The sequence below is a fragment of the Malaclemys terrapin genome, chromosome 6, assembly GCF_027887155.1.
Source record: "Malaclemys terrapin pileata isolate rMalTer1 chromosome 6, rMalTer1.hap1, whole genome shotgun sequence".
In the NCBI taxonomy this organism is placed as follows: Eukaryota; Metazoa; Chordata; order Testudines; family Emydidae; genus Malaclemys; species Malaclemys terrapin.
In genome coordinates this window covers 35111252-35138803 of record NC_071510.1, presented here as the reverse complement: position 1 = coordinate 35138803, position 27552 = coordinate 35111252, and the positions used below count along the sequence as shown (strand labels likewise).

The following is a 27552-nucleotide window of genomic DNA, read 5'->3' as shown; positions in this document are numbered from 1 at the left end:
CGTTTGAGATTGTTCATCACTGATAGAATTGACTGTCAGACAGTGCATGTATCTTAAATAGATACTGTTACTGTAGCAGAAGCTGGTGAGAATTCTCTAGCGGTCTGAAAATCCTCTGAGAGTAATATGGTGTGGTTAAGGTGTTAAGTATGCCTCCTACACCTGCTTGTAAAACCCAAATACAGGAGCTGTGGTAAGGAATACAGTTTTTTTGTGTACACACCCACCCACCCCCATTTAGTGGCCAGTTCAGCACATGCACCTGTACCTGTATCCTCAAGGATGACAGTCTTATTCTTCCTATGGCAGAGGGCTTTTGGAGGAACCACCTAGAGCCTAGAAACCTCAGCTATTGAATGCCCTTTCTAGCCACTAAGGTTTGTTAGTATAACACCAGTACCCAGCACTTGCAATTCACTGTCATTTTAATAGAAGTGACAGCTATGTGCTTTATAACTATACACTTGGCTCTTGTGTATTATTGCCAAATGACATCAAAGACATGTTAAGACTTTTGGCATATCAGCCTACGAAAGACACTTCCAACATAAAAATCTAAATTATTAAATTTAATATATGGCCAAAATTCATTAAAATGCTAATAGCTCATTCTAACTTAAATGATAAATCTTACAGTATCTAGCATTCTAAAATAGCATCACTTTATCATTTCTAAGGCATCTCAGGTTAAAATTTCCTACTATAATTTTCATGATTACGAAATGCAATAAAAAACCCTAAGAAAATAACAGATGAATGGCAATGGATTTATATATAGTTCTATAAAATATTTTTTCTTAAATACCATTTGAACCACAGTTGTCACAAAAAATCTCACAGCCAAAATTAAGGAAATATAAAAACAATATTTAAAGTGTATAGTTTAAAAAATTGTAAACATTGTAAGTTCTTCCTTTAAGTTCTATTAATCCACTTCTCTTCAGTAAATATTTCAAGATCAGCAAATGTACAGGAACAACTTCTGTTTCTGTAAGTAAATTGTTTCAAAGAACAACTCTATTTGTATCTGTGTCATTCTGTCTTTTGTGGAATTTTTTAGAATACACTAGCAATGTTTTTATTAGTCAATGCTGGGTGGGTAGATGATGGTAGGTGGATCCAAGCAGTGTTTCTCCTTTACACCAGGTTGAACTCCCTCAGGTTTAGCTGTAGGATAGTGTCTTTGACAGCAGCAAAGACAAAGCGGATATTCTCTGTGTCTGTGGCACAGGTGAAGTGGGAATAGATTACTTTCTCTTTGTCTGGATTCTGGTCCTGGTACAGCTTCAAAATGAATTCTCTGGCAGCTTTAACATCTTGTTTAGGTCCTGTTTAGAGGCATAATGGATAATATTTTTAAAGGCTATAAAACATCATGTAGTTCAAACAAAATATCAGCCAGACCATTCAAATAAATACCTAGCTATATATAATTTACTGCAGACACTATTTTTGAGCAGGAGATAGCTTTTTGTTGATATGCTTGCATAATGTTATATCTAGTGGGGCTAAACTTGTTATAATATGTAGAAATGTCACTGTTAGGATTAAACTTTCTGATAAGCTTCTGTGGTAAAACATTGTCATCAGTACAACGTTCACTCAAAAATGTTCCTACAAATTACTTTTGTATGATAGCAGCCTAAAACAAACAAGCAAACATACTCAAAGTGCCAACAATGTTTAATGTATAAATAATGTAAGACTATAAATTGTCAGAACGATAGAGTATATTTATTATTATTATTATTATTTTACTTAGTTTTCCCGCTCTTTGAATTTGATATAGCTCTGCATATTATAAGCTGTTTCTATGGCAGTCTGCATCCTGGGATTTTATTTTGTTAGGAGGGAGGTAGACTTTTTCTGTAAGTAAGTATTTTAATCAAAGGAATTTTCTCAACTTAAATTTAGGATTCAATATGATGTAATTAGCAAGCTAATGCCTTTTACTATAACAGACAGTTCTGCATCTAAAATGCTGAATGATTTAAATCACATTCTTAATCCATTATCAGTGTAGGTCCGTCACTCTTTTGGGATTATTGAATAGATACTGAATTTCAGTATACAAATGAACCCATTTTAAAGCAAGTTGTACAGGTAACAGCAATGTTTCTATTAAGTGAAAATGCACCAACGGATTTTCTTTAGACTATTTTGTTTTATTCAGTTATTTGTGAAATGCCTAGACAGTATGAAAATGACTATACAGTAGAGAATAAAGTAACTATATCACAATATATTTAGCAAACACCTAGAAAATGTACTGGAAACTTTTAGAATATGTAGTACAAGGGAACAAGAGGTATATATTTCCCCAAGTTTCCCAATACTATAAGTAAAACCAATTATCTTCCTCTGTATCAAAATGCACACTTTTCAACTTTGCATTCAAAAGCTGAAATATTTAAAAATCAGACTCCAGTCTCATTCTAACTCTAGCAATAAATAATAATCATGTTGATATGCCACAGTTGTGCCCAGGTACCTCAAAAAAAAGAAACGTGTGTTACCAGACGCCAGGTTAAATGAAAGTTTCCAACATTACAGCTGCATGAAATCAGCTCTTTTAAAAGTATCTGGTCCTGATCTTGCAATTTACAATATAGTCACACAGATTGCCCTAGCTGCTATTGGGCTGTCTGTGGCTCAGCAGTCCGTCCACATGTTGCAGGATCAAGGCCAATGCTTTCAATACAGCAAAACTGCATCTTCTTATATACCACAACCTAGGTCTATATTTTGGCATGCAGAATTTAAAAAAAAAAAATTAGTTGCCAAATAATTACCTCAAATATATTACACAATAATTTATAAAGCAGGCAGGGAAATTGCAACTATTAAGGGAAAAAGGTAAGGAGCTTAACACTCATATTTAGAGTTTACATTTGATTTTAAGTCACTACTGTGAACACAGTCTAGGATAAAAGCTCACCTGTGTATTCTGGGAAATAGCTGATTAGATGGGAGTACATGATTTTCTCTTCTAGAAGATCTTTTTTGTTTAAGAACAGAATGACTGAAGAGTTCAGAAACCATGGGTATGTGATGATAGTTTTAAATAAGGCCTTGCTTTCTTCCATTCGATTCTACGAGGAGACGAATTTGAAATTCAATTATTTTTAAAGCATTACTATATACATGATCAGGACACACAAAAATCAAATCACTCACACCTCAACCATCAATCCAAAATTAAGTTATCCTTAAAACTAGTGCATTTTCAAGTACTCTTACCAGATTTTCTCCGCCCAGCAGAGTTGTAGCAAAAATATTAACTACCCTACTTAATATTTTATATCCACACACACAGAGGGCTTTGGATCGGCCTGCCTGAAGCTAAGTGAATGGGCAGCATGATGCATAAAATTTAATGGAAGGTAATGCACATCAGAAGTCATTTGAACTACTCATGTATATTACTGGACATCACTGTGGCCAGCCCAATGAAAGCCTCTGGACTGCCACTGCACATTTTGGCAAAGAGCAGAAAGGTATGTGAGAATTCATAAGGGATGGGCTAGCGAACACTGAAAGTATTATAATTAGAGCTGGTTCAACCTACAGATTTCTGATTAGCAGGACATTTTCAATAGTTTGAAATTTTCCACAAACTGAAAATTCATTTCTGAAACAAAACATGCTCCACGGGAACCATGGCAGCTGCATGAAACTGATAAGCATTTCAATTCACAGCTGCCGGGGCTCCCAAATATCTGTAGCTCCACCATGCAGTCTTCCCCAGGCTGGGGATGCAGGCCTTCCAGATTCTCAGGACTGCCCACTCAGGAGTCTAGAAGACAGGGGATCCCCAGCGTAGCACAGTCCGCATGGTGTAGCTTCCCTGCAGATGAGGGCTTCCAGGGCAAGGAGCATGAAAGCCCTAAGAGCCCCCCTGGTTTCTTGGCTCCATAGGAAGAAGTTTGGAGTTCCCAGCAGCCTGCCAGGAGAGCTGGCAGAGAACCAGGGTAGACAGGGAGGTTTCCATCAGAACTCTGCCTGTGATTTGACCAAAATTCGAACCATAAATGTTTTCGTGAAACAGTTTAGATTCAACTTTAATTGGCATTTTCCAATTAAACTTTTACTGGCAGTTTTCAGACCAGTTCTAATTAGAAGATAGTTATATAAATCCAAACACATAGCCTTACTTAAGATATAGTGTTCAGTCTTCGTCATGCTATCTCACAAAAATATGTGGGGAAAATAAGGATTCAGAGATCGGTTGTGAAAGCGAATAAAGACATGGAAAGGACTTCATATGATGAGATGAAAAATAAGAGGTATGAATGAAGTATACAAAATAATGAATGGTAGATTAGAGAGAGACTATTTACCTTCTTTGTTCCGTGAAACAGAAAGTCAGAAAATCTAAAACTGATGCTAGGAAATAGTTTTTCACAAAACATATTTAACCTATAGAACACATTGATGCCTGGAGGCTAATAAAGTCAGAAAAGGATTAGGAAATGTATATATTTAAAGAGAACATCCACATATTTGATAGTAATTATCTTTAAAACATTTCAGAAGGTAATGGATGGAAAGGGACTCAATCTCTATTTTGTAAAGAGAGAAGATCACTTATGGTGGTACATTAACAACAATCTTAGCTGCCTCTTTTCCCTGCCTTCTCTTCTCCTTTTGGTGGAAGATTGTTGCCCCACTCTCACAGCTGGCAAATGAAAGTGTAGACAGGATCAGGTCTCCAGCCCATAATTAGTGGCAGCTATGCACAGTATGCGCAGCTTCCTCTTGGACAGTGGTGGTCTGTGGCCCATAGTTGGGAGACAGCTGAGGAACAGTGTTCAGAGTTAAGGAGGATTGGTATTTATACTTTGAGTACTGTATTTCTAGACTTTCAGACATTTAGGTTTTTTGAACTGCGCACTATAACTTCCTGACTTTCAAATACGTGGGTTTCTTTCAATAACTAGACTGTTCCATTAATGAAGTGGTTGTAACTCAATAGTCTAATAGCCTTTATTTTAGACATTTTGTTTCTATATTAGATATTTCTATAATTTTGTTTTTTTAATATTAATGTGTGAAAAGCGGTTGTCACTGAAAGAGTAAGGCAAAACGAAGATTCCTGCAGCAGTTAGAAGCTCTTCATGAGGTCCTTCTGGGTTGTGCGGAAGCTGTAAGGCCCTGCAAGCCTGTAGCTCAAGAGCCACAATTTTGTCCCACAGTATACATTAGAATAGAGTCACTGTGACACTGAATTTCATACAACTTTATAGACTGATAATGCTGCACTTCCAACTTTGTAGGGGCAAACTCTTAGTAATACATGCATTTATAAAGCACTAGTGGGTTCCTCCCCTCTCCCCCCCCCACAGAAATACAAGCCTCTTTTTTCTTCACCTAATCAAGATCTGCTCATTCCTTACCTCATTGTCACATTCAGCCAGGACCTGGTCGTATTCACTTAGTGCAACTAAGAAAATGATGGAGGTAACACTTTCAAAACAGTGAATCCATTTCCTTCTTTCAGACCTCTGGCCACCTACATCCACCATTCTGTTAAACAGAAACAAACAGCACAATGATTTTGTATCATTTAAATATATGTAGTAAATGTGTACAGAGAAGCAGTCAACCAGTAGAACCCAAGACACTTGGTAGACCATTTTTTCAGGAATCACTAGACCCATAAAAGGTGTAGCTACTTCTAATATGGAAGCTATTTAACATATTTTTTTAAGTTAATTCACTTGCTGAAGGATCACAAATACCAGCATAGGTCAGAATGAATTGAGCAGGCCATTATATATGAAAGCTACCATCATAATCTGCTTCAACTTTCTGAATGCAGCTCTTGAGGAGGGGATGTAGAATTATGTAGGTCCCTTCTATATGAAAGTGACTAAAACTAAATGTTTATCTCCCATAACTGCATATTTAATACCATCAGGGATAAAATGTTCCAGATCCAATACTCAGAATTGCTCAAGTGCAGTTCCTCTCAACACAATCACTTAAAATAAAAAAAATCAAGAAAATTAGGTGTTACACCAACATTTACATTCACAGCAATCTCTGCTCACATATTACGACCAAACGAATAACCAAAACATGCACACAGACGTCCTACCTCCACATCAAACTTAGTTCGGACACACAAAATCGGATAATGCATACTTCCAGTTTCTCCTAATCACATACAACTTTAATTCTCTCCAACGTCAGTTAGATCAAATTAGGGCTGGCAAGTGATTAAAAATATTAATTGCTCTGTTAAACAATAACAGAATACCATTTATTTAAATATTTTCTACATTTTCAAATATATTGATTTCTATTACAACACAATACAAAGTGTACAGTGCTCAGTTTATTTTTTATTATAAATATTTGCACTGTAAAAAACAAAAGAAATAGTATTTTTCAATTCACCTAATATAAGTACTGTAGTGCAGACTATCATGAAAGTTGAAGAGCCAACAAGTCCACTCAGTCCTACTTCAGCCGATCACTCAGACAAACAAATTTAGTTACAATTTGCAGAAGACAATGCTGCCCACTTCTTGTTTACAATGTCACCTAAAAGTGAGTGAGAACAAGGTGTTCACCTGGTACTATTGTAACCGGCATCACAAGATATTTATATGCCATATGCCCTAAAGATTCATTTGCCCCTTCATACTTCAACCACAATCCAAAGCAGCGCAGACCGACACATGTTCACTTTCATCATCTGAGTCAGATGCCACCAGCAGAAATTTGATTTTCTTTTTTGGTGGTTTGGGTTCTGTAGTTTCCGCATCTGAGCGTTGTTCTTTTAAGACTTCTGAAAGCATGCTCCACACCTCATTCCTCTCAGATTTTGAATGGTACTTCAGATTCTTAAACCTTGGGTCAAGTACTGTAGCTATTTTTAGAAATCTCACATTGGTACATTTTGTGTTTAGTCAAATCTGCTGTGGAAGTGTTCATAACACGAACATGTGCTGGGTCATCATCCGAGACTTCTATAACATGAAATATATGGCAAAATGCAGGTAAAACAGAACAGGAGACATTGAACTCCTTGGGGGAGAATTGTGTCACAAATTTAATTAACGCTTTTTTGAATACGTATCAGCAGCATGTCCTCTGCAGTGGTGGCAGGGAAGGGGCATACAAATGTTTAGCATATCTGGCATCTAAATACCTTGCAGTTCTCACTTTCAGGTGATATTGTAAATAAGAAAGCGGCAGCATTATCTCCCATAAATGTACACAAACTTGTTTGTCTTAGCAATTAGCTGAACAAGAAGTAGGACTGAGTGGATTTGTAGGTTCTAAGGTTTTACAGTGTTTTGTTTTTGAGTGCAGTTATGTAACAAAAAAATTCTACATTTGTAAGTTACACTTCCATGATAAAGAGATTTCAGTTCACCTCATACAAGTACTGTAGTGCAAAATACTATTATCATTTGTACAGTGCAAATATTTGTAATAAAAAATAATATAAAGTGAGCACTGTACACTTTGTATTCTGTGTTGTAATAGAAATCAATATATTTGAAAATGTAGAAAAATATCCAAAAATATTTAATACATTTCAATTGGTATTCTATTGTTTAACAGTGTGATTAATCACAATTAATATGTCAGAGTTGAGGGTTGTGCATTAGAGTGTCGTGTGCAATGTAGTTGGTTCTGTGTTGAAAATAACAAGGATTTTTTTGTAAAGCTGAAGAGCCAGCATACATTTTGATATGATGCTGCTTTGGTGGAAGGACCAATGCACTGATGCAGATGTGCATGTTATAAAGGAACATAAGAATTGATCTACATTAGCAGACCTGTGGCCCATCTAATCCTGTTTCTTGCCATAACTAGTATCTGATGCGTCACAGAAAGGTGCACACACCACATTGTGGAATAAGCACTACAATCATACTAATAACCCTTTTTTTCTTCAAGCGATTCTCCACACAGATTTTACTTTTGGTGCTCTGGCACCCCATGCGCAAGAGATCAGATTCATCTGATGCTCTGCTGGTGCCCTTCATGCCCCCTCACTTCCCATAGTGGAGAGCATAAGGGCTAAGGCAGCTGCAACTCTGTTCCTTCTTACCACTCCTGGCTGCAAGTCAGAACATTGCAGTGTCCTCATTCCTTGCTCTAGTGAGAAACTAGTTTCGCTTTCCAAGTGTAATGTTTTAGTTAGCATACTAATAAGTTTTCTTTGCCGTTCAGCCCTCCTCCCCGTTTAGTATAGTGAGAGGGTTTCTTCTGTTCAGGAGATCTCCTGGTACAGGCCCTTTGTGTCGGGCCTGCAATCATACAGGTACTCCAGTACATGATACAAGATGGTGGAGCCTCAGTTGCCCATCTTGTGGTATAACTATGCCTGAGACTTCGTAAGCAGCTCAAACATGATGGGAACTATTCCAGTCATAGAACCTCAGTTTGGTGTTCAGAGAACTAATGGGTACTCTATTTGGCTACTTTTTCTTTACCAGCAATTGATGAAGACTGCCTTGTTGGTAGCCATCACATCAGCTACAAGGACAGTAACGATTCAAGCTTTCAGGGTGGGCCTGCTGTATCAACTTTATCACAAGGACAGTCTTCATCCAAAGTTTCTGCCCATGGTGGTATCTTAAATGGATTGGTGGATGTAAAACTTTTCATGGTTTTCTTTCCTCCTCCCTAACAAAAAATGACTTCAAGCGTTAGATGTTGTTAGGACAATGTCTTTTTATTCAGACGGGACAAATCAATATCATCACAGACTAAGTGGGTCAGCTGCGAGCAGCGGCACCGGAGGCAGCAAACAGGGCGGCTAACAGGGGAGTTTAAGAGGGAGTTTGCAGGGGGAGGTTAAGGGAGAGGGAGGAGGGCGCGGTGTGTTGTGTGCTCTGTGTCCCCAGGTGCTGAGGGCAGAGACTGCAGCAGCCATGAGCCAAGCAGCAGCAGCCGACAGAATGCAGATGGCCGCATGTGGAAGCTGTGGTATGTATATAGTCCTAGCAGGGGACCTGGAACAAAGGTATGTTTGTATGAAGTGTCGCCTTATAGTGTTACTGGAGGAAAAGATTAAGGGGCTGGAGATGCAGGTAGATACCCTGGTGGAGTTTAGGCGGGGGTTTGAGCAGCTGATGGAGGACAGGCAAGGCGGGGATGAAGGGGAATGCTCTAGGGTGCAGGAGGAGGCAGAGGTAGACGACAGTGAGAGGGGAATGGAAGGGGGAGAACAAGGGAAGTGGAAGCATGTGACTGTGAGAAGCAGGCCAAGGAAGGAAAAGGAGGGCCAGTGAGGGGGGAATAGAACTCAGGAACACGTTCGGGTGTTTGGATAACGAGGTGGAGGGGCAGCAGCTGGTGACGGAAGGTGGGACGGTGAGGAAGAAGAGAAGCGCAGCTAGTCCAATAGAGAGAGGGGAGGTGATGATGGAGACAGCGAAAAACCTGGGCCCCCAGAGGATAGAGGAAGGCACAAGGGGGAGCATAAGAGAAGATAGGAACAGACACAGGTCAGGACTAGAGGGATCAGAGACTAGATTACTAGATCGCACTGTTGCCAGGTGATGGCAGGTGTATGTAATTGGAGACTCTTTACTGAGGAGATTGGACAGGCCTGTGACCAGGGCGGACCCAGAGAACAGAAGGGTGTGCTGTCTACCGGGCGCAAAGATACGCGATGTGGACCTGCGGTTGAAAAGGATCCTAAAAGGAGCAGGTAAGAACCCCTTGATAATCCTTCATGTAGGAACGAATGACACGGCTAGGTTCTCGTTAGAGAGAATCAAGGGAGATTATGCCAGGCTGGGGAAGACACTTAAGGAGATAGAGGCTCAGATTATCTTTAGTGGGATTCTGCCTGTTCCTAGGGAAGGGCAGCAAAGGGCTGATAGGATTGTGAGAATAAATAGTTGGCTAAGAGAGTGGTGCTATAAGGAGGGCTTTGGGATGTATGGCCACTGGGAGGCTTTTGGGGACAGACAGCTGTTCTCGTGGGATGGACTTCACCTGAGTAGGGAAGGAAATAGACTTCTGGGAGGGAGGCTGGCTCATCTTATCAAAAGAGCTTTAAACTAGGAAGTTTGGGGAGACGGTTGGGAGATGTACAGTTAATCTCCACGCCAGATTCCAGCATTGAAAAGGTGAGTGAGATAAGAGGAGATATAGCCGGGGAGATGAGATTGGACACAAGAAGGATACGGGGGAAGGACACAAAGAGGCCTGTAACATATAGTGTTACTAATGGGAGACAGGCTAAACAACATACATTAGGGTGCTTATACACCAATGCAAGAAGCCTAGGTAATAAAATGGAGGAATTGGAGCTCTTGGTCCGAGAATTGCAACCGGATATCGTAGGAATAACTGAAACGTGGTGGAACGGCAGTCACGACTGGAATACAGGTATGGAGGGGTATGCGCTGTTTAGGAATGACCGGAACAAAGGTAAAGGTGGCGGGGTGGCATTGTATGTCAATAGTGAGATAAGCTGTAAAGAAATAATAGTTGATGGAATAGATAACACAGAATCCGTCTGGGCAACAATCACACTGGGTAAAAGGACTACTAGAGTCTCCCCAGGGATAGTGCTATAGACCACCAGGATCGACCCAGGATATGGATAAAGAACTATTTAATGTGTTTAGAGAAGTAAATACTAATAGGAACTGTGTAATTATGGGGGACTTTAACTTCCCAGATATAGATTGGGGAACAAACGCTAGTAGCAATAATAGGGCTCAGATGTTCCTAGATGTGCTTGCTGATCATTTCCTTCATCAAGTGGTAGCCGAACCGACTAGGGGGGAGGCCATTTTAGATTTGATTTTGGTGAGTAGTGAGGACCTCGTTGAGGAGTGGTAGTAGGGGACAACTTGGGCTCCAGTGATCATGAGCTAATTCGGTTTAAACTAAACGGAAGGAGTAACAGTATTAAATCAAAGACTAGGGTTTATAATTTTAAAAAGGCTAATTTTAATAAATTAAGGGGAATGGTAAGGGAAGTGGATTGGGCAAACATATTAATGAATCTTAAGGCAGATAAAGCCTGGGATTACTTTAAATTAAAGATGCATGAGCTGTCAGAGGCCTGTATCCCAAAAAAGGGAAAAAGATCACTAAGCAAGAGATTTAGACCGAGCTGGATGAGCGACCGACTCAAAGGGGCGATTAGGAAGAAACAGAAAGCGTACAAAGACTGGAAGAGGGGAGTGATCAGTAAGGAAACTTACCTTAGTGAAGTCAGAGAATGTAGAGATAGAGTGAGAAAGGCCAAAAGCCGTGTAGAGTTGGACCTAGCGAGGGGAATTAAAAGCAATAGTAAGAGGTTTTACAGCCATATAAATAGGAAGAAATCAAAGAAGGAAGAAGTAGGACCGCTGAAGACTATAGCCGGAGAGGAGATTAAAGATAATCTAGGCATGGCGCAATATCTCAACGAATATTTTGCATCGGTGTTTAATGAGGCCAATGAAGGTATTAGGGATACTAGCACCGTGACAGAGGGGCAAATACAACGGGGGATTACCATTTCCGAGGTAGAAACAAAACTCGAACGCCTTAATGGGGCTAAATCGGGAGGACCGGACGGACGATCTTCATCCCAGAATATTGAAGGAATTGGCACGGGAAATAACAGGCCCATTAGCGATAATATTTAATGAATCAGTAAACTCGGGGGTGGTTCCTTTAGACTGGAGAATAGCTAATGTGGTTCCTATTTTCAAGAAAGGGAAAAAAGTGATCCAGGTAACTACAGGTCTGTTAGTTTAACATCTGTAGTGTGCAAGGTGCTGGAGAAAATTCTGAAAGAGAAAGTAGTTGAGGACCTCGAAGTTAATGGCAAGTGCGATAAATTACAACATGGTTTTACAAAGGGCAGATCGTGCCAAACGAATCTGATCTCCTTCTTCAAGAAAGTAACGGACTTATTAGATAAGGGAAATGCGGTGGACCTAATATACCTGGATCTCAGTAAAGCATTTGATACTGTACCCCATGAGGAATTATTGGTTAAACTGGAAAAGATGGGGATCCATATGAAAATTCAGAGGTGGATAAGGAATTGGTTAATGGGGAGAATGCAGCGGGTGGTATTGAAGGGTGAATTGTCAAGTTGGAGGGAGGTTACCAGTGGAGTTCCTCAGGGTTCGGTTTTGGGACTCATTTTATTTAATCTATTTATAACTGACCTCGGAACCAATTGCAGGAGTGGACTGATAAAGTTTGCGGATGATACAAAGGTGGGAGGCGTTGCCAATTCGGAGGAGGATAGGGATATTCTGCAGGGAGACTTGAATGAGCTTGTGAATTGGAGTATCAGAAATAGGATGAAATTTAATAGAGAAAAGTGTAAGGTGATGCATTTAGGGATGACTAACAACAATTTTAGTTACAAGCTGGGGACGCATTGGTTAGAAGTAACGGAAGAGGAGAAGGACCTAGGGGTTCTTGTAGACCGGAGGATGACTGAGTCGACAATGTGACGTGGCGGTGAAAAAAGCCAATGCGGTCTTGGGATGCATTAGGCGAGGTATATCTAGTAGGGAAAAGGAGGTGCTGCTTCCGTTGTATAAGGCGCTGGTGAGACCTCATTTGGAGTACTGTGTGCAGTTCTGGTCTCCCATGTTTAAAAAAGATGAACTCAAATTGGAACGGGTGCAGAGAAGGGCCACTAAGATGATCAGAGGAATGGAAAACCTGTCGTATGAAAGGAGACTGGAGGAGCTCGGGTTGTTTAGTCTGACAAAACAAAGGCTGAGGGGGGATATGATTGCTCTCTTTAAATATATCAGAGGGATAAATACAAGGGAGGGAGAGGAATTATTCCAGCTTAGTACTAATGTGGACACAAGAACAAATGGATATAAACTGGCCGTGGGGAAGTTCAGGCTTGAAATTAGACGAAGGTTTCTGACCGTCAGAGGGGTGAAATATTGGAACGGCCTTCCGAGGGAAACGGTGGGGGCGAGGGACCTGTCTGGTTTTAAGATTAAGTTAGACAGGTTTATGGAGGGAATGGTTTAATGGTAAAACATATTAGCTGAGGAATACCGAGCAATGGGAGGTAAATAGTATAATGGCTAACAAGGGTCAGGCTGGAGACTCTTGCCTACATGCTCGGGGTCTTACTGATCACCATATTTGGGGTTGGGAAGGAATTTTCCTCCAGGGTAGATTGGCTGAGGCCCTGGAGGTTTTTCGCCTTCCTCCGCAGCATGGGGCAGGGATCTCTAGCAGGAGGGTTCTCTGCCAATTTAAGTCACTAAAACACAGGATTTGGGGACTTCATTGGCAGAGTCAAGGAAAGGGTAGGGACGGTTTTGTGGCCTGCAGCATGCAGGAGGTCAGACCAGATGATCATAATGGTCCCTTCTGACCTTAAAGTCTATGAGTCTATGGGTCCCGGACTGTGTAAAGAGCCTAGCCAACAAAGGCCCATCCAGACAGGTTAGTGGCTCACTCTACCCATGACCAGGCAACTTCTGTGGCCTACGTTGCCACTGTCCCCAATTTCAGAAATATACAGAGCAGTGACACTGAGTTCAGTCCAACCTTTACTTCCATTTTTGGTGCAGGCCTCCAGGTTAGATTCAAGCTTTATTAGGGCAGTCTTTCAATCATTCTTCAATTACACCTCTGCTTACCTGCCTCCCGATGACTGCTTGCTAATCACCAAGAATGGAATCTGTGTGGACAATCACTCAAACAAAAAAATACAGCTATTCACCCTGCAGTAAGTGTAGTTCTTTGAGACGTGTTGCCCACACACATTTCCCATCCAACTGACAGGAATCCTACTGGCAGAAGAACTGAATGCAGGTTGCTATGCCCCATCCCTTATATCCTCCACTACAGAAAGCGAGTGGGTAATTCAGAAATATCTGATTTTGTACACATTGAATGTATGTGAACCGAGAGCAGAATCTGCATGGCCAGCACATCTCTAAGAACTATGGTAACTGTAAGGTAAGTAATTGTTTTAACGTGGGTTGATTTTCTCATTATCCATGTAACTGTCTAATCCCATTTTGACTCTCAATAAACATTTACTATTACATATTGTGGCAATGAGTTCCACTGGTAAATTATATATTGTGTAATGAACTCCCCCCACCTTTTATTATTTTTAAATGTATTGCCTTTCAATCCCATTGAATGTCTTCTTATTCTTGTATTATAGGAGAAGGTAAATAGAAGTGCTGGATTATCTACTGTCTATTATTCATTACTGCATATTTCTATCATGTTGCCTCTTATTTTTCTCTTCTCTAAACTGAACAGTCCCCATCCTTTCGATCTTCCCTCTGGAGTTCCTTTTTCCGGCTAAGATAAGGAGGAATGATTTATATATAGATATAATAGTTTCAGGATTCATTATCTCATTCTCTAGACATCCTAATATTTAGTTTGCTTTTTGGACTTCCACAGTGATGCCCAGACTGCTTTACTATGTGGTTACAGTTAACTGAGAACCCAGGAATGTGTACGAGTACTTCAGATTATACCTTCCAATACACACTGCCTGGCATTTGTCAATAATGTACTGATACATTCAATGGGGGAGACCATGGGGGAGCATAATCTGTAATTTGACTTGCTAGCTCATGTGAAAATTGAGCACTGTTAGCCACCTTAATCATCTGGGGGGGGGGGGGGAGAAGAGCAATAGCATGTCATAGTATGGAACCTTGGGACATCCCCGTTAACCTTTGCTATGCTGACGTATCAGCCTACTGTTTTTCTCTCTTAAATGTCTACTGCATGACAGTGCTTTACTGATGATTTCTTAGGGCTCTAGTTTGAGAGTCATGAGACCTGTGCTCTATAGATCAGCTACAGGACCTCAAGCAAGTCCCTCCACCTCGCTGCACTTTAGTTTCCTTAACTCTAACCTAGAGCTAATTATTCAGAAGTGCTTTGAGATTTACAGATGAGAAAAAACATACTGTATATAAAAGCGAAATACTATTTTTATTTAGTGGATGTGTTTACAGAAAATGCAGTTGTGCAACTTTAACTTAATTTGTGGAAATTTCCAATATTAAAATAAGAGAGCAATAGGAGATATGGAGGAGAAGAGGGGACAACAGGACCAGGTGGAGGGAAGCAGATGGTTGTGGATCTGTGTGTGGATTGGGGATATGGGAAAAGCAGGGCTATCCAAGGAGGAGTGAAGCAGGGTTTGGGAGGTGGGCAGAAAAATTTGAATAGAAGAGAATGCCTAGTCTTGCTCTCTGGTGTTTTTCCCCCTCCTCCATGACCTAACGGCACACAACATTTTTCATTGACATGCATTAATGCTGGCGGATGGTAACAAGGGAGAGGATGCACTGATGGGGACAGCTTGCAGTCAAATATGCCAAAGAAGTGGAGCTTGCATGTTAGCTAGGGAGGCAGCTTCTCAATCTGATTAGCTTCTTGTGGTTCATCAGAGTGGAAATCTAGTCAGATGGATCTTACTAGGGTCCTGCTCCCTACGACTCAAGTTGGGATCAAGAGCTGGAGGGAGAGCAGAGAGGCAGGGAAAGTGAGGATCTGGTGATGGGGAGGAGATCTACTGAGGCTGGGAAAGTGTGTCGGCGAACTAAATAACTGCTGGATCTGGACCATTCTATCAGCATCCCTTTACAGTGATAAGTTATTTCTCTGATTTGACAATAAGTAACTCTTACGTTGTTGGTAATATCTTCAAGCTAAAAGTTTGAAAAGAGGCCTTTGACATTTTGTGTGATGTGTTTGTAAGCAGTTTGGAATACATGGGAACTGGGCTTGTTTGGATATAGGAAGCTTTTTTGTTTGTTTTTTTATTAAATTTGGCCCAGAGTCTCAAAGAGGAATGGATTTTAAATATCCTCTGGAAAAGTTAGAAAATGTCATTTTAAAAAAAAAAAGACAATTTAATTATTCTCTAAAGAGTTACTTATTGAATTTAGTCTCCAAATTCAATCACTGAAGTGTAAGAAACTGATATTAATCCTGTTTTGAGTGTAAGGCTCACTGTAACCTTAAGGGTAGAGTCTCTGCAGACTACTTCATAAGTCATATCTTTTAATTTATTTCATACATTGCCAGAATACAGTCAATCTTACCTAAAGATAATGTTTTCTAAATCAAAAGGATACTCAATAATTCCCGTAGTTGGCACTCTGACTCTGAGAATATCTTGCTGAGTTGGCACAAATGAGGGCAAGGCAATACGATCGATGTCAGTAAGGTAACTGCAAAATAAGATATATATATATATATGTGTGTGTGTGTGTGTGTGTGTGTGTGTGTGTAAGTAAATGTTTTGATGTAACGAATCCAAATATTTAGTCAGACAAAACATTTAATCAAAATATGGAGTAGTAAGCATAATCATTTACCCACAAACCAAGTGGAAGAACCATATACTTAACATAAAGAACCTGGTATAAATTATTTCTCTTAACTACCTGCAAGATATGCCTTGAATTTACAGATACCCACTTATTTATTCCATACCAGAGGCATTTACCAGGCATCCCCAACTTCCTCAAAGAGTTGATTTCATTCTTTTCTGGAGTAAAAAAACCTGCTATGTAGGCAACCCGTTGTTCCAGTATATACAAAGGGTGGCATCTTCCCTTCTCTCCAGAGTCTCATGTAGATGGGGCCCTACATCTCTTCAATTTACACAATTGTGTATAACAAGTGATATATTTAAGGGAATCTCTACACTGCAATTAAAATCTGCAGCTGATTCGGGCTTGCAAGGCTCTGGCTGTGGAACTGCAGTGTAGACACTCTGGTTACAGCTACAGCCCAAGTTCTAAGACCCTCCCACATTGCAGGGTCGTAGAGCCCAGGGTTCCAGCCCAAACTGGAACATCTACACCACAATTAAACGGCACAGCAATCCGAGCCCCAGTCAGCTAGCCCGGGCCAGCTGCAGGAGTCTAATTGCAGCGTAGACATACGCTAAGGCAGCAGTAGGCAATAGGTAGACTGCAAGCCAAATCTGGACTGCCAGACACTTTTGAATGGAATCTTTTTATTTACTTTTTTTATTATTGTCTCTGGAGTCTGGACCTTGACAAAAAAATAATTGATTACCCTGCCCTATGGATTGGATGTGTTTGACAGGAGTTTTCTTACTGCTCTTGATATTAAAGTGATTTATCCACTTTCTGTGCTTTACATTAACAGAAAGAAACAAACAGGTGTCTACTCAAATGGATTGATTAGTCATGTATAATTACATTTATAGATAAAGGAAATCAGTAAGTGTTTTCTGCCTTTAATGCAGTTAGTCTAGAAATCTGATTTCACAAGATTTGTGGTTTATAAAGCCAGGATTTAGTCAGACTATTGCATTCTTGTGCTTAGATAAGTAAGTATTACATGAGGAAGTCAGAGACCACTCAAGAGCGCTACAGATACATACAGAACAAGACAGATCCCAAACTATGCTTATCTACTGCAGAAATCACCCCACACTTAGGGAAGAAGGCTCTCTTATTTTTAATAGACAAAACACATTAAAGCTACCCTTTCTGTCTGGCCATCTGTCCCAAACAAATCTCAACTAAAGATGGTCACCAAAATCCAAACAAGTTACATTTTCATAACCAGGAACTCTTTAGTCTCCTAGAACAGATGTTTAGCAGAGCATGAATGTGAAAAGCACTTTTTCCTTCTTCGAGGAGCTATAGCAAATCACCAGATTACTTCTGTGACCTCAGAACTAGAATTTAGACCACACTAGACAACGGAAGATTTACCTCATAGTGAAGTTAGAGAACTTTCAAATATGGCTAATTTGTACACCAAATTTCATTCCCTAATTTACGTACTTTTAAAACTACTGTTACATAAACTCACTGCCCTGCCTGCTTGATGTTCAACTGTTTTCAAGCTCTCCCCAAAGGGAAATTTAATTATGTACCAGCTGTGCTGACCTCCGCATTAGGAAGAAGGGTAACTGGCTAATGATTTCAGTGTGCTCAGAAAGAGGAAGATATTTGGAAACAAACATTTTACACAGAATTATTTTAAATTTTAGCATAAATCTCAGACTAATTTAAAAGGTGGGTGAAATTTTCAGACCAAGGGATATACAGGAGTAGATAATGTAAGCAGCGTGAGTCCACCACTCTTTGTAGCTCTGGAAGAAGCCTGGGGTCAACCTTGTGCTAGCACTGTGTACTTACTATTTAGTAGAGTCTGAGAGCTGGTATTCTCTCCGTCTATCATAGCACTCTTGGATTCCTGGATCTGCCCAAAGCTTCTTGATTGCTTCCACTTGTTTTCTTTCTAGCGCTGTTATTCTGTCCACCTCCACTTCTCTGATCAGCTGAGAATTTTCCTAATTAAATGAAAAAAAAATGAAACCTGTATGACTAAAATTTGTTACAGGAGGATAGGTTCACTGGCTATGAACGCATGGAGTGTATCTTATACTTTAACTGGCATTAACGGTACGTTAATAGGAGAACTTCAACAAGGAGCATGGGGAAAGACAAGCAGCAAAAAGGTAAAATCGCCTGAAAAAACAAACAGACATAAGGAATACATCAGCACTGAGCGCCTTGTTGGCACCAAGGAAAGAAATAAGTCACCCAAACATGGCCATTATCTGCAATTCAGCACTACTGTATCCTATTGACAGAAGGAGATTTTTGTGGTAAAGAAAAGCATTCCAAAATGGCAGAAGCTAAGATAAAAGATTGAAAATCTCACCAACCTGATCACTTTTATCTCTATACATTTAATTAATCCTAATTAGATATCTTCTTAAATGTTTGCTAAACTGGGGCCATAGTGCTGTAGGCCTTTAAGATTTCTGTAAGGCATGAATGGAGCGCATGTTTCACTGAGATCATCTACAGTAAGAGCGATTCTAAGTTTTTTACCATGGATTGTGGTACCCTGAATCTCTGTTTTGACCATTGAACCCCTTGCAGTTATCAAACAGAAGAGGTGACAAAGGACACACACTCCTACTGCTGCCCTTTAGGATAGAGCATCTGATAAATAAAGGCATGTACTAGGAGAATGATAAAAGTTTGACTGTGGTTATAAATTGATGGCTGAAATTACATTTCTGCCCTTCTACAAAAGTGTAATCCCAAAAAACCTTCTGTGTACTTAATACTAGAAGAAAGCACCATTTATTCACTTGTTTAATGAAATGAACAATGTTTAGTGTTTGCCGAGGATTATGTGTGGCTCTCCTTGCTGTGAACTGGCAATAGGAGAACTAGGAATACCTGGTTTGCTAAGACTTCTGCCAGTACGTTACTAGCTAGATTATTTATACTGTTCTTTATGACCTATAATCTCATATTGTTTTTTCCCCCTCCAGGAGCAGTGTTATGCTGGGTTCCAACCTGGAATTGGGCAATTTTGTTTGAGGAAGCAATGAAACCATTCAAGTATTTGAGGCAGTAGATGCTCCAGACAGGATGTCTAGAACATGCTGTAAAAGCCATTCTGGTCCTAACAGGTTTGCTATTTGAACTTAATTTGCTGATATCTTTGCTTTAATTGTACTTTTTTCATATGATCATTTCAAGACCTATGTGAATTTGCACCACTCGAGAATCTGACCCTACATATCTGTGTTGCATAAACATCTTTACAGAGCTTTAAAATGTGGCTTTTTAAATACACTTGCAATTTTAATAAACTGTTTAACGGTCAGCAAACTAATGAGATGGCACATTTCTGAAAGCATATGATTGGCATTATTTCCAAATGCAAAAAATCATTATTTAAAATATTGCTGCACATGTTCATTAATACACTGGAGAAAGGTGTCTTGGTCATCCTGTACTTCTAGCCAAGTGTACACTGATGCTGTCACAGTTTCAGGGTACCTGTATTCTCCCCCCCATTCCTTCTCATCCCTCAAGGGTATCCACTTAAGGTTTCCAACTCCAGTCGTCATCTCTCTTGAGTGGAGGTCTAGGTCTCTTTCCCCTCCGGGGGCTTTAAGGTTGCACAGTTTCCCTGCCTTACACTGTGGTATCCTCAGTCTGCCTACAGGCCAGCATCTGTGTTTTGCTTTCTTGCTGTGATAACCCTTCCCCCAGAGTTGTATACAATCCCCACAGTGATACATAAATGTATGTCAGTATGGTCCCCAAATATATTGCATGAGGTTGCAATATTTGTCACAGGTACATCATCTGAACCCATCTTAGATGCTAAATGTTTTGAGGCGGTTTCAACTTTAGCTAAAAATCAAATCTATTCTAGATTAGGAATCAGAAATTTTGGAGTGAAAATAAAATCTAAGTTTTGCCACTGACTGAAGTGTTACCAGGATTTCATCCAGAATAAATGTCCAGGCAGAACTGGTATCTGGCTAACTGACAGGGATACATTATAATTGTTTGCTGTATTTTAACACATGCAGAAGTTAATCCCTATTCAGCAAAACATTTAAGCAAGTTACACCTCTACCTCAATATAATGCTGTCCTCGGGAGCCAAAAAAAATCTTACTGCGTTATAGGTGAAAGTTTGATCCACCGGAGTGCGTAGCGCCCCCCCCCCCCCCCCCGAGTGCTGCTTTACTGTGTTATATCAGGGTACAGGTGTAATTGCTTTGCTGAATCATGGGTCTAAGTACAAACTTCCTAGGTGAACAGTATTGGGTACTAAATAAATACACACATGGACCATTTAAATATCATACTTTTTTGTATTTATATATACACACACACACACACACTTCAGTAAGCATCTGATTTTCCAAGACAGAAGATGATCCATAGGGTGCATGCTGTAATAGACGGAGGATGAGCCCTTGAAATCTCAAGGATATGCATTAAACTTTTCAACCCTTAAGTAAATAACAGCGAAGCCAGAAAAAATACTGTTTCTCTGGGGAACACAGTGGGGAAAAAACAATTTGTTGTTATTCGTACAGGGTGAAATTCACCCTGTGCAAAAGGTTAGGCAAGGCCTAACCACCACTTAAGTTCCACTTTAGCCATATTTTGAGGGTTTAAGTGGGATGTAAGTAGTGCACAGGCTACACTTCTTGATCCTCTGCCCAGGAGCAAATGTTACTCATAGATTCTTATTACAAAGCTCTTGTTTGAGATTAATTTGTTTATTCAAGGTTTCAAATACTTCAAGCAAACTTCCTTTTTTTTTTTAACACCTATTACTACTATTTTCTAGAGATCAGTGAGGGAAATCTGATGTATATTTATTTTTATTGTTAAGCGCAGCATGAGATTTGCCACACAGATTGTACTATCTGAAAATGCAGCAAACATTAGGGCTACGCGCATATTAATATTCATCATATTTTGGGGAATGGGGAGGAAGTTTCTGAAGTGGGAAGACCTGAATATTGACCACCTGCATGTTTTCAATCATCTGTTTTTCAGGCACCTATAGGGCAGGTGTCACAAAGACCTGTCAGGACTGTGCTTTGTATTTATTGTATTACGACAGTGCCTACATAATTTTTGGCCTAGCAGAAAGAGTTTTTTCTACCCTGAAAACTCTCTCTTAATTCCATACCCACATTTTGAGGTCCAAATAATATAGCCCAAATGCCTACTGTAAAAAAAATCTCAACAAAAAAACGACAGTATTTCACTGATTTATTTTCCACAGTAATTCATCAAATTCGGAATTACCTTTTTTGTTACAATTAATCTGCTCTTAAAAGTGCCAACATCAAATGTAAACTCTGATTTTACTAAAATATTTCCTATTTATTTTTTAAATGTAAAGAATATGCTCTGACTGATATTGCAGAACCCCTTTTGTACCTAAAGATGCTGTATGCACACTATAAAAAGCCTGGGTATCATTTCTTATGGGTTCGTCACAAAAAAGGCTGAATGCAAGAAGCTAGATGAAATTAGTTATTGTCTTAAACAGGATAACAGATTGAGCTGGACAGTATTTACATCATTCCCATCCACACCTGTGTATTTAGATATTGGTACCTGAGAGGAGCGTGTACCAGGAAACAAACTTTGTAGCAGAAGCTTTCACACCCACCGTGAAGTACAATAAATCCTATAACCTTGCTTTCATTCACACACCTATAGAACTTTAACTTCCTTAAATGGATATCTGAGTTATGCTTCTTGTAATTTTAACTGCCTTGTTTTATTTTGGGTGCTGAAAAATTGAATTTTCTCCTGAATATATTGTAATCTAGGTGATGATGAATTTTATACTTTATTGCAGAATGAAGGAAGTGTCAAAGTGTGCTACTACAATTTAGGTAAATTGTAATGAAAATGTTTCAAAACAATTGCAAATGGATTTTGAACACTGCAAAATAGAAACAATTTTGAAATTGTGCAGAACACGGTTTTCTTGTTTTTCAGCCTGGTGTAAGATGCAGCCAAAGAGAACGAAATGGCCAGCAGCTTCCCCAAAGGGGGAGTTTGCTACTCATGGATATTGCTATTAGTTCAGTTAGGAAGGATTTATTTCACAATTGTCTAAAGCGGCAGAGCTCACATAGATAACTAATCAGGTACCATAGTGGGAACCAAGCATGTTGTCCAATTAGTGTTTCACTTCAGGTGTAGGATCACCTGCGTGGCAGAACAGTCCACAATATAGCAAAATGGAACATCTATACTGGCCGGCTATTTGGATTTAAGAATAACATTTTGTAACCAAACTGGGGGAAGGGACAGTGCCCAGGCCTTGCTCTGACCATCTTGTGCTTACCTCTGCCAGGTTCCTGAAGGATCTAACACTTACATCGCTTCTCCTTACGGGACAGGTAATTTAGGGTGCGCTTAGAGAGACAGGAGCACGTCGGCCTGTCACACCTACCAAACAACTGCGCCCCGCTGCGTCTCAGGGGGCGGGGGCCTGGGCCTGGGCCGGGTCCCGCCGCAAAGGGCGCAGCTGCGCGGGGCTTTGCGGCCATTTAAATGCCAAGGCCCCGCCCCCTCCCAGCTGGCGAGGCGGGGCTCGGCTCCCATTGGTCGGGGGCGGGGTACAAAGCCGGAAGCGGCCCACGCGCGAGTGGCGGAGGTTGCCGCAGCATCCGGAGCTAAGGACCCGGAGTGAGCGGAGCGTGTCGAGCGGCCGCTCTCCGGTTACCCGGCCTTGGGCTCCCTCCGGGGCGGCCGGTCCTGCCAGGGAGACGCGGAACGTGACTTTGATTTCACTGCGTGAGTAAACCTGCTCCGCAATTGCTGCTTACCACGCGAGGCTGTAAGGGGTAATTGAAGAGGCCCTTTATAAGGAGGTCTGTTAATTTTATACATGTTATGTATTCTGCAGGATACTTGAGCAAGTAAACACATGCTAAAGGATGGCACATGTGCTGAAATGTTGAAGTCAAAGGAACTAAACAGAAACTGAAATTGTATGTTCTTACCTTGTTTTGCTCAGATGTGTACTGTATTTTTAGAGTATCCATAGCTCTGATCATCGCTTGTATGGCAGTAAATATGTTTTGATAAACCAGTTTTGTGAAGCTTTTCCTATCTTCATCTGTGTAACCTGACCCATGAATAATCCTCATCTGTTTAATAAAGGTGCTTTTTCCACTTTCTCCTGTGCCTGCAACAAAACACAACATGAGTAATGCTTGCATATGTTTCCAGGGCTGAGTAGTGAATTGCAAAATTTTAAAACTAGGTCTGTATTGTAATACTCCAAAACTAGGCAGCCTATAACTGTGAATTTTACAGAGATTAAACCTGACTTCACAAATTCATTCCTCTCTTGTTACTGTTCTAACTCTCTGGATAAAATTTGCATATGGGTAAGTTTGTGCATGTTTCTCATTTCCTATAAAGATTAAGCCTGATTTACATAGGAGGCTGCACCTGTAGCTCTTGCTCTTTTTTGTGGGGAGCTCCTATAGCAGTTGGCCCATGAAAGCTGGTCTTTCATCTATTAGTCATCAGGATGGGAGTAAATGCTATATTCACATTTGACTTCTAAATCTGAGATATGCAAAATGCTAAAGGCCACTCTCAACAAGAAATTAACATTCAATATGAGACTACTATTAGTATAGGGGGAGAGAATATTAAACTAGTGCAAACAATCCACTATGCCAATATAGAATATCAATGTTCATTTAAAGCTTTTTTTTATTTTTATCTTTATCTATTTAAATCATTCTGTTCAATTTTTAATGAAATCTTTTTGTAAGTTAAACTTTCTTCTAAAACATAGTTTTAGTCAATACAAACAGAAGTTCCCTGCCCGCCCCCCCAATCTATCCTTTGCAGTAAGAGAATATTATACTTTGAGCTAGAGAATCCACTCCCTCAGGGAGTTTTACATTTACAGGCCCACAGATTAACAAAAATCCAAATATTGATTTAATGAGCAATATTTATTTTTTTGTTTTGTTTCCTCAGTAGAGTAATAGTTAACACTCTTGACTCCACTGAGGTCACCAAAGGCTAAATTTGTCTGGCAGGAAATCATTTGCATCCTATGAACCAGACTACAGGCACTACATAAGGAACTAAAACAAGATCCTACAATGAAAGGAAAGCTTTTGTTCTTTGTTTTAACTGAAAGTCAGCTAAATATAGCGATGATTGCCCTTGTTTTAAGATGTTCCTTAGAGCAATATTCCTCCTCAGAGCAAATACCAGAATGGTTAACATTCAGAAGTCTGTCTTGGTGGGTAAGTTACTGCGAAGGATGTGGGAGATGCCTGTAACTGTGTGATGGACAAAAATAGCTGTAATTATGATACTAAATCCACATTACTATAAAAGAAACACCTTAAGTTAAATTAGACTTGATTTTAATTTTTAAAATGGCATTTCATAAGCACCTGATTACGTTTTGGTTTTGCATGATTCAACCATCCCCTAAGAGAAAGATTGATTCCATTTTGAAGCTTTCTCCACAGCCATGAGGGCTAGAAACTTACTTTTTCCTCTAATAATTAAGGCTGAAATCATCACCTATCCACTCCTAGCCTGCTTGTTTGTCTCATCCACCTGTAATGTCGTGCATTGTAGTTAAAAGGTAAAATTACGGGACCCACTTCAGTCTTAATAGTGATAACTAGACAGGTGAACCAACTTGGAGACAGTTTAGAAAATGGTTTGAGTAAACTGTTCCTCAGGAAATGGGATAAATCCTATCATATGAGACAAGATTTTCTGTAATTTTTCAGTGGGCAAAATGCTGAATCTCCTATTTAGTTGAAACTCCCCTCACCAGAATTTCTGACTGCATATCTACAGCCTTGCTTATATTCACAACTGTAAATATTTATAGCACACTGAGGTAAACACTTGTAATATACGGGCCAGGACAGCCTACACATGTCTCTATCCAGACTGTACAACACTAACTGCTGTCCATGAGCGTTTGTCTGCTGTGACAAAGAAAATAAGGAAAGTGGTGGTAAAGCTTCAGGGAGCGGTCACTAATGTTTATGGTCCCAAATTGCTTCAGTGTATGCTGGAAGATCTCATATGAATTTCACTTCTGTGCACTGGGCTATTATAAAGGCTACGACCCACTTACATCTTCAAAATGTGGCTTTCATGGGGTTAATCTGGTGCATAGGCTTATGTTGGCTCTCCGCTCACCATTCATTCATCTGAACAAGAACTAGAGCTTAAAGTACAGATTCTACTGTCTGGGTGCTATTCTCAGAGGGGTGGGACCTAGTCAATAGAACAAGCAGTGGGAGTCAGAAGCTCTGGGGCTCTTTTGTCTGCTTTGCCACTGATTTGCTGTGACACCTTGGGCATTGGCAAGTAGTTGTGAGTATACCACACATTTAAGTTGGACCATTTGACCTCTATTCTAAATTTTCAAAAAAAAAAGTCAGATACATATTTTTATGATTTAGTGGAGAAAATGTCAGTAATTTCTGGATTAAGTTTGCTAGCTAACATTAAATTACTGTATGAATATTACAAGGTATTAGGAGAACACATAATCTGCAGCCCCTTTAATTCAATAAACATTCATGAAGAATAATCTGATAAGGTTTCAGTTATGCAGAATACCTACAAAGCTCAGCTCTCTTAGGAGGTATGTGACTTAAGTGGCATCAGCCACCCAAGAAGTGAGTAGCTGGCACCTTCTGAAGTGGTGCTGCTTTTATAAAAACATTTACCACCTTTTTATGATATCTTATTAATGAATTCTGTACAATGGAACACACACAGACAATCCACCTCCTTTCATAATGTGATTTATAAATATATATATACACACACACAATTTCAAATACGGAAAGTCAGGTTGTGAGCCTGGCTGTAATAGCTCATAATCCTTCCTTTGCCACCACTAAAATAAAACAAAAAATGCAGCTACACATACACTTATAGGGACAATGCTGCCTTTAGCAGGGGAGTATGGACTGGATGACATCACTATGACTCTGAATCCTCCATACTTGAAACTTGCCCTGCTCAAAATTGTCCACGTAATCAAAGTCAAGAAAGAAAAAGCAGCGCTGTGTGGTTGGATTAAATAATTTCCCCTAACTCAGTGGTTCTCAACCTGCAGCCCAGTCAGCACACAGCTGCGGCCCATGTGACATCCTCAGGGTCATACAGGTAGTATTGGATGCGGCCCACAATGGTAAATAGGTTGAGAACCACTGCTAACTGATGCAAAGTTATGTAGCTTCTTGATCAGTTCTGATGCAGTATGTTAACTGCCCTTTGTAATGTGCTTTCCATATTGGGTTTCACCTATGTTAATGTGTGTTCTCACAAACGAACACCACAAAAATATGAAGGGTGAACAGAGAGCAAGTGTGAAAAATTGGGACAGGGATAGGGGGGCTAATCGGTACCTATAAAAGACATAGCCCCAAATATTGGACTGTCCCTACAAAATCGGGATATCTGGTCACTCTAAAAATATGGTTCATAGATGGACAATTTTTTGCTAGATGCTTGAAATTGACGGGATGTGTAATGGAATGCTAAGCTGTATTTTACTGTTCAGCCACTAGATGGCACTGTGCATAAAATATCTTATTTAAACGAACCTCAGCCATACCTGGCAGAGCATTACAGGATGTTATGATGAACACATCTGGTGTGTATAAGCAAGCTCTGTAGCCAGTCCATATCTGGCACAGGAACATGACAGGATGTCATGAAATACAAACTGAAGAAAGGATTACCAAGACTACTGCTTGCTTGAGAATGATCTTAACACCTTCTTTCAAAGAAGAATTGTACCTGGAACTTGGATAGTATCACCTTCTTTATTAAATGAATCCTAATATTGCCCCACTGTTGCCCCCATTTACCATAACAAATCATAAATGTAATGAATATCTAGATGACTCTTTTAAAATACACACATTAAGAACGGCTACTGCTTCATAATCACTCTGATTTAAGACAACAGGTTGAAAATGTTAGTTGTGTTTTTTAGTACTTGCAGTGGAAAGGCTGCAAACAGTAAATGGTCTTCTCTGTTTAGTCTTCATTTAGTTGGGTACCAGCTGTTCCCACGCATGGGGTAAAATAAAAAACTACTTGCAGTAGCTTGCAGACACAATGCAACTAAAGGTCCTATACTGAATGCTTATACTGTACATTTGGAAACAGCTGGATGTTGAAAACAACTTGATGGAGATCTGCATTTGCTACTCACTATACAAAGTTTGGCAGTG

The 27552-nt window shown here is 39.9% G+C and overlaps 1 protein-coding gene and 2 long non-coding RNA genes across 3 annotated transcripts in view; 2 read left to right on the top strand and 1 right to left on the bottom strand.

The window, feature by feature from the left end:
* Positions 1 to 554: 554 nt before the first annotated feature.
* The window catches only part of LOC128839481 (guanine nucleotide-binding protein subunit alpha-14), a 50806-nt gene continuing 23808 nt past the window's right edge, over positions 555 to 27552 (bottom strand). Inside the window, exons 2-7 of the mRNA XM_054032520.1 lie at positions 23302 to 23486; positions 18135 to 18289; positions 16053 to 16181; positions 5397 to 5526; positions 2939 to 3092; positions 555 to 1328 (exon numbers count right to left, since the gene is read on the bottom strand). Coding sequence (XP_053888495.1) covers positions 1138 to 1328; positions 2939 to 3092; positions 5397 to 5526; positions 16053 to 16181; positions 18135 to 18289; positions 23302 to 23486 — 944 coding nt within the window. The 3' untranslated portion in view covers positions 555 to 1137. The remainder of the gene's footprint in view (positions 1329 to 2938; positions 3093 to 5396; positions 5527 to 16052; positions 16182 to 18134; positions 18290 to 23301; positions 23487 to 27552) is intronic.
* On the top strand, positions 19308 to 22620 carry LOC128839483 (uncharacterized). Its single transcript, XR_008445450.1, has 3 exons — positions 19308 to 19429; positions 22146 to 22182; positions 22289 to 22620. It is a non-coding gene; the product is annotated as an uncharacterized LOC128839483 (long non-coding RNA).
* LOC128839482 (uncharacterized) lies at positions 22803 to 23476 on the top strand. Its single transcript, XR_008445449.1, has 2 exons — positions 22803 to 23092; positions 23205 to 23476. It is a non-coding gene; the product is annotated as an uncharacterized LOC128839482 (long non-coding RNA).